The 19,197-nt window shown below is 35.7% G+C and overlaps 1 protein-coding gene across 1 annotated transcript; it reads left to right on the forward strand.

Moving 5' to 3' along the window:
* Positions 1-5,908: 5,908 nt before the first annotated feature.
* LOC105121861 (probably inactive leucine-rich repeat receptor-like protein kinase At3g28040) lies at positions 5,909-10,161 on the forward strand. Its single transcript, XM_011020705.1, has 2 exons — positions 5,909-7,661; positions 8,409-10,161. Exons 1-2 carry the CDS (start codon positions 6,205-6,207, stop codon positions 9,847-9,849), a joined length of 2,898 nt encoding a protein of 965 aa, XP_011019007.1. The 5' UTR covers positions 5,909-6,204; the 3' UTR covers positions 9,850-10,161.
* The last annotated feature ends 9,036 nt before the right edge of the window (positions 10,162-19,197 follow it).

Genomic DNA, 19,197 nt, shown 5'->3' on the forward strand with positions numbered 1-19,197 from the left:
GTGGGAGAAGGTGTAGCCATCTTAGTCAAAAATTGTATGCACCAAATTGGTGCTATTTGCCTAACCCCTTGTCTTTTGCATGGATGCTTGCCTATAAATAGGCAATGCATCCAAGCATTATAGACACACCATAAGAGAGAAAGAAGAGAGGGTGAGAAGAGAGTAATCCCACAAAATTGTGAGGTATTTGTGAGATAGTAAGTGAGGTGTTTTCTCCTAATAATAGAGAGTTTTTGTTGTTCTCCTATTATTAGAGAGAAGTTGTATTCCCACATTACTTAGTAAAATCCTTCTATACTTGCCCGTGGACGTAGCCAAATTGGGTGAACCACGTAAATTCTTGTGTGTCGTTTCTCATTTTAACTTATCCCTTACCTTTTGTCTTGTCGGGTTTGCATGCCAGCATCCTAACAAATAATAAGGTCATTAATTTGTTTAATTATTAAAAAAATAATTAATAATTTTTTTAATTATCATACATGCGAAATACAGAGATATTCTGTTAATGTTGGGTGACGCTTGAATTCAAAATTCTCTATATCTGTTTTTCAAAATATATTTAATTAATAGAGCGTGTTTTTTTTCTATTCCATGGTTTCAATTTCAATCATTAATAACAATAATAATAACAATAATAATAATAATAATCAAAGGACAACCATCTTACAATGCACTTCATAGTTTGGGTCCACGAGAGCGAGAGATTCTATAAGAGGATTTTCTTTGAAATGGAAATTCTCATTAAGTATTTAGATTATATTTAATATTTTTTAAAATTTATTTTTAATATTAAAATGAATTAAAACAACCAACCCATATTATTTATGGGCTTTATCACAAAGACTTATAAACAAAACAAACCCAAATAAATAAAATGGAAGTGAAGTGGGAAAATGTCTCCCTGCTGTGAGGCCCTGTGTTTGCCGTTTTATGGGCCTGTTTTTATATCCTTAACATTGTCTCCCCCCCTCCAAGTCCTCTTTTCAAACCTTAATTTCTTCCAAATCACCTTTCTAAAAAACTTATTCCATAAGCTCAACTTTTAAAAAAAAACTCAATGCCATGGACTCACTTTAGAAGAATAGAATCTAGCGTCATAGGCTAACCCTAAAAATATAAAAGTTATCTTAATAAAATAATATTTTATTTTCTATTTTTATAAAAAAAAAAGGATTAATAAGATGTAAATACCTTATAAAACTTTAAAGTTTCACATTCATAATTTTTATTCTTTAATGGATATATATTCTCATAACATTTATTTAAAATATCACTGTATTTTTTTATAAATATTTATTTAAATATATAAGAGTTTTTAAATCCATCAAATAAAACCTTTAATCACAACTAACCTTATTTATTTATTTATTTGAAACTAACCCTATGTATTAATTTAAACACAAAGCTACCACTCAATAGTCCTAGGTTGGTGAGGTTGGCTACGAACCATCCAAGTGGAGAAAAATGCCAAATGAAGTAGGTGTTTTCCTTCTCAGGTTACAAAACAATAATTTTTTATTTTTTTTTTGGTGATGATTTTACAAGGAAATCTTACAAGACAACCAGGTTGGTTGCTGGATAATACAAACAACAATAAAGAAAAAAAAAAAAAAGGAAGAATTTTGGCCACATTGTAGTGACCACGCATGGACCGTTGAAACCTGCGACCAGGATTTGCCTTCTGTTGTACTTTGCAGTCCAATCTTGGAGCCTGAATTAACTATGGCGTCAATACTGAACAACGTACCGAAAAAGGTGCTGTCTTTCTAGCATTTCAATTCCTCTTCTTCGTTCGTCTTTTCAAATTGGGTGAGCAATGTGGCCTGTAAATTTCAGTTAATTTATTCTCTAATTATTAACCTTCATAACCATTGTTAATTTTGCCCTTTCATATCAATATTCTCAATTTCATTCCCTTTTCTTTCGACCGGAATAACTTGAATATCTCATATATATATATATATATATATATATAATAGATTTTATTTCGTTCAAGATTTCATATCATTTTGATTTTTTATCTGAATTCTAGTGAGATGTTTCGAGTTTATTTTATTTGTTATTGTCGGGAAGAAAAAAGTTGACAAAACTAAGAGTGTCCTAGCTAATATCCATTCAAAAACCCAACGTGCAACCTGAAACATCAAAATCAAGGCCATGGCATCACCATCAACCTTCGACGCTGCGCAACCAGCCACCGTCAAAGGCCTTCGTGCTTCCTCCCTCGGCGGAACCAAACTCCATGTTCAAGTCATCTCGATCGCCACGGTTTAAGACCCAAAAGCTTGAGGCACCAAGAATTTCTTGACTAGCTATGAAAAGCCTATACAGACCATTTTATTAATATTCTATTTTCAGCTATATGCCAATGGATTCCGGAGGCTTTGAACCCTTTGTCTAATGATTTGTGGGTTTGCATGCCAGCATCCTAACAAATAATAAGGTCATTAATTTGTTTAATTATTAAAAAAATAATTAATAATTTTTTTAATTATCATACATGCGAAATACAGAGATATTCTGTTAATGTTGGGTGACGCTTGAATTCAAAATTCTCTATATCTGTTTTTCAAAATATATTTAATTAATAGAGCGTGTTTTTTTCTATTCCATGGTCTCAATTTCAATCATTAATAACAATAATAATAACAATAATAATAATAATAATCAAAGGACAACCATCCTACAATGCACTTCATAGTTTGGGTCCACGAGAGCGAGAGATTCTATAAGAGGATTTTCTTTGAAATGGAAATTCTCATTAAGTATTTAGATTATATTTAATATTTTTTAAAATTTATTTTTAATATTAAAATGAATTAAAACAACCAACCCATATTATTTATGGGCTTTATCACAAAGACTTATAAACAAAACAAACCCAAATAAATAAAATGGAAGTGAAGTGGGAAAATGTCTCCCTGCTGTGAGGCCCTGTGTTTGCCGTTTTATGGGCCTGTTTTTATATCCTTAACATTGTCTCCCCCCCTCCAAGTCCTCTTTTCAAACCTTAATTTCTTCCAAATCACCTTTCTAAAAAACTTATTCCATAAGCTCAACTTTTAAAAAAAAACTCAATGCCATGGACTCACTTTAGAAGAATAGAATCTAGCGTCATAGGCTAACCCTAAAAATATAAAAGTTATCTTAATAAAATAATATTTTATTTTCTATTTTTATAAAAAAAAAAGGATTAATAAGATGTAAATACCTTATAAAACTTTAAAGTTTCACATTCATAATTTTTATTCTTTAATGGATATATATTCTCATAACATTTATTTAAAATATCACTGTATTTTTTTATAAATATTTATTTAAATATATAAGAGTTTTTAAATCCATCAAATAAAACCTTTAATCACAACTAACCTTATTTATTTATTTATTTGAAACTAACCCTATGTATTAATTTAAACACAAAGCTACCACTCAATAGTCCTAGGTTGGTGAGGTTGGCTACGAACCATCCAAGTGGAGAAAAATGCCAAATGAAGTAGGTGTTTTCCTTCTCAGGTTACAAAACAATAATTTTTTATTTTTTTTTTGGTGATGATTTTACAAGGAAATCTTACAAGACAACCAGGTTGGTTGCTGGATAATACAAACAACAATAAAGAAAAAAAAAAAAAAGGAAGAATTTTGGCCACATTGTAGTGACCACGCATGGACCGTTGAAACCTGCGACCAGGATTTGCCTTCTGTTGTACTTTGCAGTCCAATCTTGGAGCCTGAATTAACTATGGCGTCAATACTGAACAACGTACCGAAAAAGGTGCTGTCTTTCTAGCATTTCAATTCCTCTTCTTCGTTCGTCTTTTCAAATTGGGTGAGCAATGTGGCCTGTAAATTTCAGTTAATTTATTCTCTAATTATTAACCTTCATAACCATTGTTAATTTTGCCCTTTCATATCAATATTCTCAATTTCATTCCCTTTTCTTTCGACCGGAATAACTTGAATATCTCATATATATATATATATATATATATATAATAGATTTTATTTCGTTCAAGATTTCATATCATTTTGATTTTTTATCTGAATTCTAGTGAGATGTTTCGAGTTTATTTTATTTGTTATTGTCGGGAAGAAAAAAGTTGACAAAACTAAGAGTGTCCTAGCTAATATCCATTCAAAAACCCAACGTGCAACCTGAAACATCAAAATCAAGGCCATGGCATCACCATCAACCTTCGACGCTGCGCAACCAGCCACCGTCAAAGGCCTTCGTGCTTCCTCCCTCGGCGGAACCAAACTCCATGTTCAAGTCATCTCGATCGCCACGGTTTAAGACCCAAAAGCTTGAGGCACCAAGAATTTCTTGACTAGCTATGAAAAGCCTATACAGACCATTTTATTAATATTCTATTTTCAGCTATGTGCCAATGGATTCCGGAGGCTTTGAACCCTTTTTTAAGATTAATGTGGGTGTTCGGATCCGTTTGCACGTATCATGATTAATTCTACGGATCTTGAAGTTAACGAATTATTATTTGATCACTAACTAAATACTTGATTTGTTCTTTTTTCCCGTGGGAATGGTGTTGACAAGAGTGTCTACTTTGATTTGGAGGATTTAGGCAACACTACTAGGCATAATTGAGACTTGTATGGATCTGATGCACCTTCGTCATTCAACTCTCTCCAGGTATAACTCCATTTTCTATCGATTCCAGTGATGAAAAGGCCATACGAGTAGTTCTATGTTCTCTTATTTTGCCCCATGTTCTCTAATTTATAAGCAGTTCATTTTTACGCTATTTTACACCACTCAATTAAACTAGGGAATGCAAAATGATCAATGTAAGGAAATTAAGGGGAAATTAGGTCGAAAATCAAAATTTATTATTCTAATATAAAAACAAAACGCCAAATAAAACAGAATCAATAACCTTAATTCAGAGTTGTCCCTTGATTTTTATCAAGAGATGTGTTTCAATTTTTAACAAATGTTAGTTATTAAATAAGATATATTAATTTAATATTTTTAAAGTAAATTATAATTTAAAATACAGCTTAAAAAACAAGTTGTATCGTATTATGTAAACAAGTACTCATTGTCACTTGACTGAAACCGAGAATATAAGGATAAAAACAAAATATCCTGACAGAAGACATTGGACAACAAATTATTAAAAAAAAAAAAAACATGAGAAGAATTGAAGAAATGCCACGTTGTATCTATAGACATAGGATTCTCCTTTGACCGTGAAAACATCAAAATATTAAAAATTAAAAAAAGAAGAAGAAGAAGAAAACAAAAGGGAAAGCCTTTCTGCCTTGTCTTCTGTTTTCTCTCCGGCGGATTATAGTTTTTATTTTTTCAAAAAGAAAGATAGCAGCATTCCATAAGAGCACAGCGTTCTTTACTCTTTCTTTCCTTTCATTGCACCCACCAACACCAACACCAACACCAGCATCAAAACAGAATCATTACTGTTTTTCTCTCTCCTCTGACACCATCCACCATTAAATGCTCTTGCTCCGTCTTTTTTCTCCCAATCCCTTCAAAATTTGTAAAAAAATCTCTCTCTCTGCGGTGTTTCTTTCTTTTGGAGATTCGAGGTTGTATTTGTAAGTATTTCTATAGTCTGTATACTAAAGTGGGTTCTGCGGCTGTGATTTTATTTTTTCTTGCTTTTGGTTCCTTTTCTGTCCAAAAATATAGCCACCCTCCCACCTACGTTCTCATTCTTCTTTACTCTCTCTCTCTCTCTCTCTCTCTCTCTATCGTGTTTTTCTTTTGTTGACCCTGTAAATTGTTCTATCTTCTTCCGCTGCAGGGCTTTTAGCTTCACCATCTTTAGCTTCTACTAGCTGTGTCTGTTTATAAAGACAGAAACTTTCTACCCCCCCCCCCCCCCTCTCTTTTTTAGCTTCTACTAGCTGTGTCTGTTAATAAAGACAGAAACTTTCTACCCCCCCCCCTCTAGTTTATCTCCAAAGATTAAAAGAAAGAAATAAAGAGAACAAAACTTTCTTGTTTTTACTCCCTCCCTGCCATTGTTAGGTGTAACGTCCACCTTGTTTTCTGTCGTTTTACACGACAAGCGTCTGTTGCCATCTTTGATTGCTCAAAAAATCTCCCCTTTTCAAGTCTTATACCCCCTTCGCTCCACTTTTTTGCTTTCTTTCATGGGTTCCTTACTTTTCTAGCATCAAATGTATCAAAACTTTGGATTGGATTGAAGTGAAAGAAAAATGCTACTCAAGTTCTTATTTTTAGTTGGTTTAGCTCCATTACTGGTGGTGCAGTGTTTGGACTCAACGCTCAATGATGATGTTCTTGGCTTGATGGTATTCAAGGCAGGTCTTCAAGACCCGGAATCTAAACTCTCATCATGGAATGAAGATGATGATAGTCCTTGTAGCTGGGTTGGTGTCAAATGTGAACCGAATACCCATCGGGTTACTGAACTGTTTCTTGATGGCTTCTCTTTATCTGGGCACATTGGTCGTGGTCTTCTAAGGCTACAGTTTCTTCAGGTTCTTTCTTTAGCTAATAATAAATTCAACGGGACTGTAAACCCTGATCTTCCTAGACTTGGGGGTTTACAAGTTATTGACTTGAGTGATAATAGCCTATCAGGGTCAATCCCTGATGGGTTTTTTCAACAATGTGGGTCGTTGAGGTCTGTTTCGTTTGCTAGGAATGATCTTACTGGGATGATTCCTGGTTCTTTGAGCTCTTGTATGACGCTTTCATTGGTTAACTTCTCGTCGAATGGCCTTTGTGGTGAATTGCCATCTGGATTATGGTATTTGAGAGGGCTACAGTCTCTTGATCTATCTGATAACTTGTTGGAAGGAGAGGTTCCTGAAGGAATTGCAAATATGTCTGATTTAAGAGTCATTAATTTGAAAAATAATAGGTTCACTGGGCAGCTACCAGTGGATATTGGAGGCTCTCAGGTTTTGAAACTGCTTGATTTTAGTGAGAATTCTTTGTCTGGTAGTCTTCCAGAGTCATTGCAGAGGCTCAGTTCATGTGCTACGGTTAGACTAGGAGGAAATTCATTCACTGGTGAAGTTCCTGGATGGATTGGAGAGTTGACAGATCTTGAAAGTTTGGATCTTTCTGCCAATAGGTTTTCAGGTCGGATTCCTGTTTCAATAGGAAACCTTAATGTATTGAAGGAATTGAATCTGTCCATGAACCAGCTTACTGGAGGGTTACCTGAGTCGATGATGAATTGCCTAAACCTTTTGGCTATAGATGTTAGCCATAATCGGTTGACAGGTAATCTTCCTTCGTGGATTTTCAAGCCGGGGTTAAAAAGTGTGTCACCTTCGGGCAACAGATTCGATGAGAGCATACAACATCCTTCAGGTGTATCGTTGGCGGTCTCGATCCAAGGTCTTCAGGTCTTGGATCTATCTTCAAATGTCTTCTCCGGAGAAATTCCATCTGACGTTGGGGTTTTAAGCAGCTTGCTACTCTTGAATTTATCAAGGAACCAACTATTTGGTTCTATTCCATCGAGCATAGGAGATTTAACAATGATTCAAGCTCTGGATTTGAGTGATAATAGGCTAAATGGAAGCCTTCCTTCTGAAATTGGAGGAGCAATTTCACTCACGGAACTGCGATTGGAGAAGAACTTACTAACTGGGAAAATTCCCACTCAAATCAAAAAGTGCTCATCTTTAACTTCTTTGTGAGTTCTTCCTCGCCTGCTTAACTTTTACTTTGAAAGCTATCCATTTGGTTCTTCCCCTAGTTATTTCCGAGTGTTTTGTGCTTGCAGTTGTCTGAGAATATAACTCTGTTTTTACAACTCAATTTGCAGTCCTTTGGTAATTTCGATTGAGAGCCATTATAATCAACCATTATAGAGTAAATAATTGCACACTCGTATAGTCGTATTGTTCTAGAGGGCAGGTGGTAGCTTTCTTTCTGTTGAAATTTTTACATGAAACAACTTGATTGGTATATATACCTGCTCTTTGTTTACTTATGTGCGTGTTGATGCTTAGTCTGACCTATGTGGGCAAACTTTATTGCCATTTTGGTGTACTATGAAAAACTATCTAGGTTTTGTAGACTCACCAGATGAAAATTCACATATGTGCTGGCATCTATGCACCAGGACCTGATTGGGATGATTATTATAATAATTTGTGTTTAAGGGTGTTTGTCTTAGCTGTTTATTCTGTGGCGTTTGCTATTGCTTAGTACATTATCATTTGGTGTCTATTTTAAATCTATCAATGAGATTCGGTCATTTGATATAGTATGAAGTTTCTGTTAAATGGTGAACTGCAGAAAAAGAATGAAAGAATACTTCAACTAAAAATCTAGACTCTTGATTCGTGCTTGATTGTATTTCCATTTTGTAAGTTATAAATTATTGAACTACATTGTTCTAACAATTTCTGTCTTTTTTTTCGCCTTAACTGTACAGAATTCTATCTGGGAACATCCTTACTGGTCCAATACCAGTAGCCATTGCAAACCTAATCAACCTTCAATACGTAGACTTATCTTTCAACCGTCTCTCTGGAAGCTTACCCAAAGAGCTGACTAATCTTTCCCATCTCCTATCCTTCAATATTTCCCATAACAACCTCCAAGGTGACCTCCCACTCGGGGGATTCTTCAACACAATTCCCCCCTCATCTGTCTCTGGTAATCCATCCCTGTGTGGCTCTGTTGTCAACCTATCTTGCCCTTCTGACCATCAGAAGCCTATTGTTCTGAATCCCAACTCTTCTGACTCCTCCAATGGCACCTCTTTAGATCACCATCACAAGATTGTTCTCAGCATCTCTGCCCTCATTGCTATTGGTGCAGCAGCTTGCATCACCCTTGGTGTGGTAGCTGTTATTTTCCTCAATATTCATGCACAATCTTCCATGGCACGTTCTCCTGCTGCATTCGCATTTTCTGGCGGGGAAGATTTCAGCTGTTCCCCAACTAATGATCCGAACTATCACAAGCTTGTCATGTTTTCTGGTGATGCTGATTTTGTTGCTGGGGCCCGTGCATTACTCAACAAAGACTCAGAACTTGGTTGCGGTGGATTCGGAGTTGTTTACCGAACAATACTTCGAGATGGGCGTTCAGTTGCTATAAAGAAGCTAACAGTTTCAAGTTTGATCAAGTCTCAAGATGAATTTGAAAGGGAAGTAAAGGAACTTGGAAAGGTTAGACATCATAATCTTGTCGCCCTGGAAGGTTATTACTGGACTCCAACCTTGCAACTCCTTATTTATGAATATGTATCAAGTGGAAGTTTGTATAAGCATCTCCACGATGGGCCTGATAAGAACCACCTCTCCTGGCGACATAGATTCAACATAATTCTTGGAATGGCTAGAGCTTTGGCCCATTTGCATCACATGAACATAGTTCACTATAATTTAAAATCTACCAATATTCTAATAGATGATTCTGGTGAGCCAAAGGTGGGAGATTTTGGCCTGGCAAAGCTGTTGCCTACATTAGACCGTTGCATCTTAAGCAGAAAAATCCAGAGTGCGCTAGGATACATGGCTCCTGAGTTTGCTTGTCGAACTGTGAAGATAACTGAGAAATGTGATGTGTATGGGTTTGGGATCTTAGTTTTGGAGGTGGTGACAGGGAAGAGACCAGTGGAATACATGGAGGATGACGTGGTTGTGCTATGTGACATGGTGAGGGGAGCACTAGAGGATGGCAGAGTGGAAGAATGCATTGATGGCAGACTTGGAGGAAAAGTTCCAGCAGACGAGGCAATTCCTGTGATAAAACTTGGTTTGATATGTGCATCTCATGTCCCATCGAATCGGCCAGACATGGAGGAAGTGGTTAATATTTTAGAGCTGATCCAATGTCCTGCAGAGGGTCATGAAGAGTTGGAGTGAACTGGACTTGTGGAGTTCAAGAAAGAAACACATAACATGTTTTCTCCGATGAAGATGAATCTGGTTGGTTTGTTCAAAAGAAGAAAAAAGAACACATTGTTCAATTTACTTCACAAAATTTTTGTTGTTTTTGTGATTTTATTTTTATACCATTTCTTTTTATGACAATATTATTTACAGTTTCCACGACCGGATTCCTTTTCACCGGAATATTGGGCACGTACAATGCTGCATCAATGGTATTTCTCCTTATGGAGTATATACTTGACTGGCTCCTCATCTTTGTTTTAATAGTATCTTATATTTGTTTCATATTGTTTTATTGTTCACTCAAATAGTAAAAGAAAAGTTCGACATCTGGACATTCTTTCTTATTCATATATAGACAGGAGTTTCCACAAGAAAATGAAAGGAGAACAAAAACAACAAGCTAAAGAACAGCTGAAGTCAGTCAGTATCAAATGACTTTTTGGGAAGTATTGAATGGTATGATGCTCATGAAAAAAGACTCTTTTGCTTTATTCATGCTTCTACGCCTGAATTTATCTCTGCTTTAACCTTTTGCTTTTCTGGGAATTTATGGCACCCTTAATCAAGATTGTCAAAATCACAAATTAGACTTGTAAAATCATATATCCTACAAATCAATTTGTATTTAGTATGCAAAATCAGATAAAAAAAACTTAAAAATTAGTGAGATCATACTCGATTTAAGTAAATCCAGTAAAATCATGCAAATTCACGATCTTTTATTGATTTTATGAGTTTTGATGGAGTATAAATACTACCTTAATCAACCCCGTTCTTCCAAATTAAACCAAAAAAACCCTAGCCCACTCCTCTCTATCTCTCAAATAACCCGACACCCTTCTCTCCTCCCCTCTTTTTGTTGTGTCTTGGGATTAAAAGGGCCTAGGTTTTGTTTTGTGATTTCCAGGACCCATTTTCCTTTAGAGGAACCTATGCAGTGCAATTAAAAAGGTAGTGCCTAATCCGCTATATAATGTTTTGATTGTTACACTCCGAGAGTTTTAGTCTTAGCTCAAAGAGTGTGTTCTCCAGGTAGATGGAAGACATGGAAACTACTCTGTATTTTATGCTCTAACAATGTTGTAAGTGTTGCTTTAATTTGTGTTTGGTGTTTTGTACAATCTCCATGTGACAGGAGACAAGATTGCGATTCATTCATGCATGCTTTTCCAGGATCCCATCATGTAGCAAAAGAGATGTTCGGACCGAGATAAACTAGGAATTAATCGGGTTTGAGATTGCAAGTTGTATCGATTTTTTACAGAAAAGCAGTTTGATTTTTAGTTTCAAGAGTTCTTGGAACTTTTTGGCACCTGATTATAAAATTTAAAGGCAGTTAGTATGATAAATGTCTCTCTGTCTTTAATTTCTGGACTCTTGGATGCAGATTATGGTTCCCCTATCCCTTCTTTGTTATTGCATTTCAAGATCTCTGACAAAAAAAAAAACCGACAAAAATATTTGTACCTATTTTCTGCATTATTTCCTCGAATGTTATTCCGAGGAAAGTTATTATCTGGGAAATCACTCGCGGGATATGATTTCAAAGGCATCATCTTGCAGCAAGTGGTCTTAACAGGGGTTGTTTCGATGTCTCAATTGCTCTTTTGACATTCCTTGCATTTATTGTCCTTCGAAAGAGTTGGGATGACATACGCATATTTCATTTGTCTTTCCGGGTTCCTGTGTGTTGATGGATGCTTGTATCTCCACCTGCTTTGCATTACACAGCTAACTGCCGCTTGAGTAAGGAGGAGAGACACATGCGAGAGCTCATGCTGCATCTTGCATGTTCTTTTCAAAAGTGTTTTTCGATTAAATTTTACGATCCTATTTTTTCTACTCAGTGCGGAGGACAGTCATGCTCTCAATTCTGTGTACCAACCGATGCCAATTAGACTACCAATGCTCTCCTTCGAAGTTGGTCGCACGGTTTCTAATTTATTTGGATAGACAACCTGTATATCTGCGAGTAGAGCAAATAATTAACCCTTAGATTTGAAGTTTGTATAATCAAAAGGTGTTGGAACCCAAAGGGAACCAAATGAAGATGGACATGGAAATCATCAAGGCAAATCACACGGCGGTCCTGAAAAGCACCCCCACTACACTTTTTGAGTGGCAATATTAGTGCATGGCGATCATGTTGTATTTTCAAGTGCGAACTTTTCATGATATTCATTGGTAATATGCCGTGAAGGGAAAAAGTTTAGCATGCATGCTCTTATGAAGTAGAGTGCTCATACCTTTTGATTTACATCTTAATAATTACCAGTGATATGAAAGGAAAGTTCTGAAACCATGGAAGAGAAACAAAGTTAATGAGAGTTTCGCAGATATGTTCCCCCAGGTTGGTTTTGCATCAACCATCATCTTAATCAATGGCCATTTATTATGTATAGAACTTGGAATACAAGAAATTCTTTTGCAGGCTCTGTTTTTGTTTTTTTTAGCAGACCAGTTTGTATTTCTAATTTCTAAGGATGGTCCAAGAGATCCAACTCGATTCGAAGCCATGGTGATTCTGTGTTGTAATAGTTACTCGAGGAAAAAGTGTACGAATCATTTGATCGAGTAGAAAAGAAGAACAGTTTACCTTCGCCTCTAGGCTCCTGTTTGAGAAGAACATGCAAAGGACAGTTTTGTGGGTGAAGTCAGACCTATTACCATCCACTAATGATTTGCTTGGGTATTTGGATTTTTTATTTTTTTTATTAATATAAATATTTGAACCTTAATCTCAATTAATCTCACAAATCTTAAAATTAATATAAAATACTAATTTTCTGACCACAAGACATGTTTTTTTTAGGCATATGACTCCTAATCGAGATTGGTTCCATACATATAAGCCCATCTCTGGAGGCAAAGTGTTCATGGGTGATAATCATGCTTTAGAGATTGTCGGCATTGGCACCATCAAATTGAAGATGTATGATGGCTTAATTCGTACTATTTCAGAAGTGCGACATGTGAAAAACTTAAAGAAGAATCTTTTGTCTATAGGACAATTTGATAGTCTTGGTTTTAAAGGCAAGAAAGACAGTTGCAAATGTATTTGCATTAATGGGAGAAACACATCATGAGGCAGAAGCGTCAATCGCATCAGCCAGTCCTGCAGAAGAGAAGACGATGATGTGGCATAAAAAACTAGGTCACATGTCAGAAAAAGGTTTAAAGGTTCTCTCTGATCAGAAGTTACTCCCTAGGCTTACAAAGGTTACTTTACCTTTTTGTGAGCACTGTGTTACAAGTAAACAACACAGGTTGAAGTTTGGCACATCAACAACTAAGAGCAAATGCATCTTAGACCTGATTCACTCTAATGTATGGCAAGCACCGGTTATATCCTTGGGAGGAGCAAGATACTTTGTATCATTCATAGATGACTTCTCCAGGAGATGTTGGGTGTATCCAATTAGAAGGAAGGCAGATGTCCTTACAGTCTTTAAGACTTTCAAAGCGCGGGTGGAACTTGAATCTGAAAAGAAGATCAAGTGTTTGAGGACTGACAATGGAGGAGAATATACCAGTGATGAATGTGATAACTTCTGTCAATATGAAGGTATCAAAAGGCAGTTCACAACGGCATACACTCCACAACAAAATGGAATGGCAGAGCGGATGAACATAACTCTATTAGAAAGAACAAGAGCAATGTTGAAGGCTGCAGGTCTAGGAAAGTCATTCTGGGCAGAAGCAGTCAATACCGCCTGTTATGTGATAAATCGATCTCCATCAACCGCAATTGAGCTAAAGACACCGATGGAGATGTGGACTGGAAAACCAGCTGATTATTCTCGATTGCATATATTTAGAAGTCCTGTGTACGTGATGTATAATACACAAGAAGTTAGCAAGCTGGATTCAAAATCCAGAAAATATGTATTTTTGGGATATGCTGATGGAGTGAAGGGGTATCGCTTGTGGGATCCCACTGCCCACAAGGTAGTGATCAGCAGAGATGTCATATTTGCAGAAGGTAAAATACAAATGGAAGAACATAATAGCATTCTAAAGGAGACTACAGCAGTCCATGTGGAAAATACTCAGAATCATGCTTCTTCTGAAGCTGTACCAGAGCATGAAGAGCAAGAACAAATAGAGTCTGAAACTCCTGAAGTTCGGCGGTCAACTCGTGAAAGAAGACCACCGGCTTGGCACTCAGAATATGTTACTGAAAGTAACATTGCATACTGTCCTCTAACAGAGGATGGAGAGCCATCAACTTTCCATGAGGCTATTAAAAGCACAGATGTGTCTATGTGGATGACAGCAATGTAAGAGGAGATTGAAGCTTTGTACAAGAATAATACTTGGGATCTTGTTCCGCTACCACAAGGAAGAAAGGCCATTGGCAACAAATGGGTTTACAAGATAAAACATGATGGCAATGATCAAGTGGAGCGGTATCGTGCAAGATTGGTGGTGAAAGGATATGCTTAGAAAGAAGGAATAGACTTCAATGAGATATTTTCTCCAGTGGTACGACTTACGACAATCAGAGTAGTCTTGGCAATGTGTACTATATTTGATCTTCACTTGGAGCAGTTAGACGTGAAAACTGCATTTCTTCATGGAGAACTTGAAGAAGAAATTTATATGCTCCAACCAGAGGGTTTTGCTGAAACAGGCAAGGAGAACTTGGTTTGCAGGTTGAACAAATCTCTATACGGTCTCAAACAGGCGCCGAGGTGTTGGTATAAGAGATTTGATTCCTTCATAATTAGCCTTGGGTACAACAGACTCAGTTCAGACCATTGTACGTATTACAAGAGGTTTGAAGAAGATTTCATCATTTTGTTGTTGTACGTGGATGACATGTTGGTGATAGGCCCCAACAAAGATCGAGTCCAAGAATTGAAGGCACAGTTGGCTAGGGAATTTGATATGAAGGACTTGGGACCAGCAAACAAGATTCTAGGGATGCAAATTTACCGAGACAGAAGTAAGAGGAAGATTTGGCTTTCTCAAAAGAATTATTTGAAGAAGATCTTGCGACGCTTCAACATGCAAGATTGTAAGCCAATTTCCACCCCACTTCCTATTAACTTCAAATTATCCTCAAGTATGTCTCCTAGCAATGAAGCAGAGAGGATGGAGATGTCTCGAGTACCGTATGCATCAGCAGTGGGAAGTTTAATGTTTGCCATGATATGTACAAGACCAGACATTGCACAAGCAGTGGGAGCAGTTAGTCGATACATGGCAAATCCTGATAGAGAGCATTGGAATACTATTAAGAGGATCTTGAGATACATCAAGGGTACCTCAGATGCTGCATTATGTTATGGAGGATCAGAATTTACTATCAGAAGTTATGTTGATTCAGATTTTGCTGGTGACCTTGAGAAAAGGAAGTCCACTACAGGCTATGTGTTCATAATTGAAGAGGAGCTGTGAGTTGGGTTTCTAAACTTCAGACTATTGTAGCGTTATCCACAACAGAAGCTGAGTATATGGCAACTACACAAGCTTGTAAAGAAGCAATATGGATGAAGAAACTTATGGAGGAGCTTGGGCACAAACAAGAGAATATTCTTTTGTATTGTGATAGTCAAAGTGCCTTGCATATTGCAAGGAATCCAGCGTTTCATTCAAGAACAAAACACATAGATGTTCAGTATCACTTTGTTCGCGAAGTGGTGGAAGATGAAAGTGTGGATTTTCAAAAGATTCACACAAAGGAAAACCCAGCAGATGCTTTAACAAAACCGGTTAACACTGATAAGTATATATGGTGCAGATCCTCTTACGGCCTAGCAGAAACGTAAGCAGCATAAAGATTGCAAGTATAGAAAGGATAGAAGAAGCATAGATAATCAAGTGTGAAGACTTGATTAACTCATCAAAGTCTTCAAGTGGGAGAATGTGAAATCACCCTAACATTGTTGACAAAATCAACAATGTTTGTCAACAATGTTAGGCACAAATTTGTCAACAATGTTAGGCACTAATTTGTCAACAATGTTAGGCATAAATTTGGTGCCACCTACCTTGCCCTTGTCTTTTGCATGGATGTTTGCCTATAAATAGGCAATGCATCCAAGTATTATAGATACACCACAAGAGAGAAAGAAGAGAGGGTGAGGAGAGAATAATCCCACAAAATTGTGAGGTATTTGTGAGATAGTAAGTGAGGTGTTTTCTCCTAATAATAGAGATATTTTTGTTGTTCTCCTATTATTAGAGAGAAGTTGTATTCCCACATTACTTAGTAAAATTCTTCTATACTTGCCCGTGGACGTAGCCAAATTGGGTGAACCACGTAAATTCTTGTGTGTCGTTTCTCATTTTAACTTATCCCTTACCTTTTGTCTTGTCGGGTTTGCATGCCAGCATCCTAACAAATAATAAGGTCATTAATTTGTTTAATTATTAAAAAAATAATTAATAATTTTTTTAATTATCATACATGCGAAATACAGAGATATTCTGTTAATGTTGGGTGACGCTTGAATTCAAAATTCTCTATATCTGTTTTTCAAAATATATTTAATTAATAGAGCGTGTTTTTTTTCTATTCCATGGTTTCAATTTCAATCATTAATAACAATAATAATAACAATAATAATAATAATAATCAAAGGACAACCATCCTACAATGCACTTCATAGTTTGGGTCCACGAGAGCGAGAGATTCTATAAGAGGATTTTCTTTGAAATGGAAATTCTCATTAAGTATTTAGATTATATTTAATATTTTTTAAAATTTATTTTTAATATTAAAATGAATTAAAACAACCAACCCATATTATTTATGGGCTTTATCACAAAGACTTATAAACAAAACAAACCCAAATAAATAAAATGGAAGTGAAGTGGGAAAATGTCTCCCTGCTGTGAGGCCCTGTGTTTGCCGTTTTATGGGCCTGTTTTTATATCCTTAACATTGTCTCCCCCCCTCCAAGTCCTCTTTTCAAACCTTAATTTCTTCCAAATCACCTTTCTAAAAAACTTATTCCATAAGCTCAACTTTTAAAAAAAAACTCAATGCCATGGACTCACTTTAGAAGAATAGAATCTAGCGTCATAGGCTAACCCTAAAAATATAAAAGTTATCTTAATAAAATAATATTTTATTTTCTATTTTTATAAAAAAAAAAGGATTAATAAGATGTAAATACCTTATAAAACTTTAAAGTTTCACATTCATAATTTTTATTCTTTAATGGATATATATTCTCATAACATTTATTTAAAATATCACTGTATTTTTTTATAAATATTTATTTAAATATATAAGAGTTTTTAAATCCATCAAATAAAACCTTTAATCACAACTAACCTTATTTATTTATTTATTTGAAACTAACCCTATGTATTAATTTAAACACAAAGCTACCACTCAATAGTCCTAGGTTGGTGAGGTTGGCTACGAACCATCCAAGTGGAGAAAAATGCCAAATGAAGTAGGTGTTTTCCTTCTCAGGTTACAAAACAATAATTTTTTATTTTTTTTTTGGTGATGATTTTACAAGGAAATCTTACAAGACAACCAGGTTGGTTGCTGGATAATACAAACAACAATAAAGAAAAAAAAAAAAAAGGAAGAATTTTGGCCACATTGTAGTGACCACGCATGGACCGTTGAAACCTGCGACCAGGATTTGCCTTCTGTTGTACTTTGCAGTCCAATCTTGGAGCCTGAATTAACTATGGCGTCAATACTGAACAACGTACCGAAAAAGGTGCTGTCTTTCTAGCATTTCAATTCCTCTTCTTCGTTCGTCTTTTCAAATTGGGTGAGCAATGTGGCCTGTAAATTTCAGTTAATTTATTCTCTAATTATTAACCTTCATAACCATTGTTAATTTTGCCCTTTCATATCAATATTCTCAATTTCATTCCCTTTTCTTTCGACCGGAATAACTTGAATATCTCATATATATATATATATATATATATATAATAGATTTTATTTCGTTCAAGATTTCATATCATTTTGATTTTTTATCTGAATTCTAGTGAGATGTTTCGAGTTTATTTTATTTGTTATTGTCGGGAAGAAAAAAGTTGACAAAACTAAGAGTGTCCTAGCTAATATCCATTCAAAAACCCAACGTGCAACCTGAAACATCAAAATCAAGGCCATGGCATCACCATCAACCTTCGACGCTGCGCAACCAGCCACCGTCAAAGGCCTTCGTGCTTCCTCCCTCGGCGGAACCAAACTCCATGTTCAAGTCATCTCGATCGCCACGGTTTAAGACCCAAAGGCTTGAGGCACCAAGAATTTCTTGACTAGCTATGAAAAGCCTATACAGACCATTTTATTAATATTCTATTTTCAGCTATATGCCAATGGATTCCGGAGGCTTTGAACCCTTTGTCTAATGATTTGTTTTTTTTTTTAGATTAATGTGAGTGTCCGAATCAGTTTGCATGTATCATAACTAATCTTACGGGTTCTGAAGTTAACGACCTTGTAAGCCTTTAGTGATCATCATATGAGCAACCAAGAACTCGAACCTGAGACCACAGAAAGAGCAAATCTTTTAATTTCAAGTCCTTATTATTTGACCACCAACTAGATGATTGATTTGTTTTTTTTCCCGTGGGAGTGGTGTTGCGGTGGCAAGACAAGAGTATCTACTTTGATTTGGAGGATTTAGGCAACACTACTAGGCATAATTGAGACTTGTATGGATCTGATGCACCTTCGTCATTCAACTCTCTCCAGGTATAACTCCATTTTCTATCGATTCCAGTGATGAAAAGGCCATACGAGTAGTTCTATGTTCTCTTATTTTGCCCCATGTTCTCTAATTTATAAGCAGTTCATTTTTACGCTATTTTACACCACTCAATTAAACTAGGGAATGCAAAATGATTAATGTAAGGAAATTAAGGGGAAATTAGGTCGAAAATCAAAATTTATTATTCTAATATAAAAACAAAACGCCAAATAAAACAGAATCAATAACCTTAATTCAGAGTTGTCCCTTGATTTTTATCAAGAGATGTGTTTCAATTTTTAACAAATGTTAGTTATTAAATAAGATATATTAATTTAATATTTTTAAAGTAAATTATAATTTAAAATACAGCTTAAAAAACAAGTTGTATCGTATTATGTAAACAAGTACTCATTGTCACTTGACTGAAACCGAGAATATAAGGATAAAAACAAAATATCCTGACAGAAGACATTGGACAACAAATTATTAAAAAAAAAAAAAACATGAGAAGAATTGAAGAAATGCCACGTTGTATCTATAGACATAGGATTCTCCTTTGACCGTGAAAACATCAAAATATTAAAAATTAAAAAAAGAAGAAGAAGAAGAAAACAAAAGGGAAAGCCTTTCTGCCTTG

Source organism: Populus euphratica, unplaced genomic scaffold, assembly GCF_000495115.2.
Source record: "Populus euphratica unplaced genomic scaffold, PopEup_1.0 scaffold46.1, whole genome shotgun sequence".
NCBI lineage: Eukaryota > Viridiplantae > Streptophyta > Magnoliopsida > Malpighiales > Salicaceae > Populus > Populus euphratica.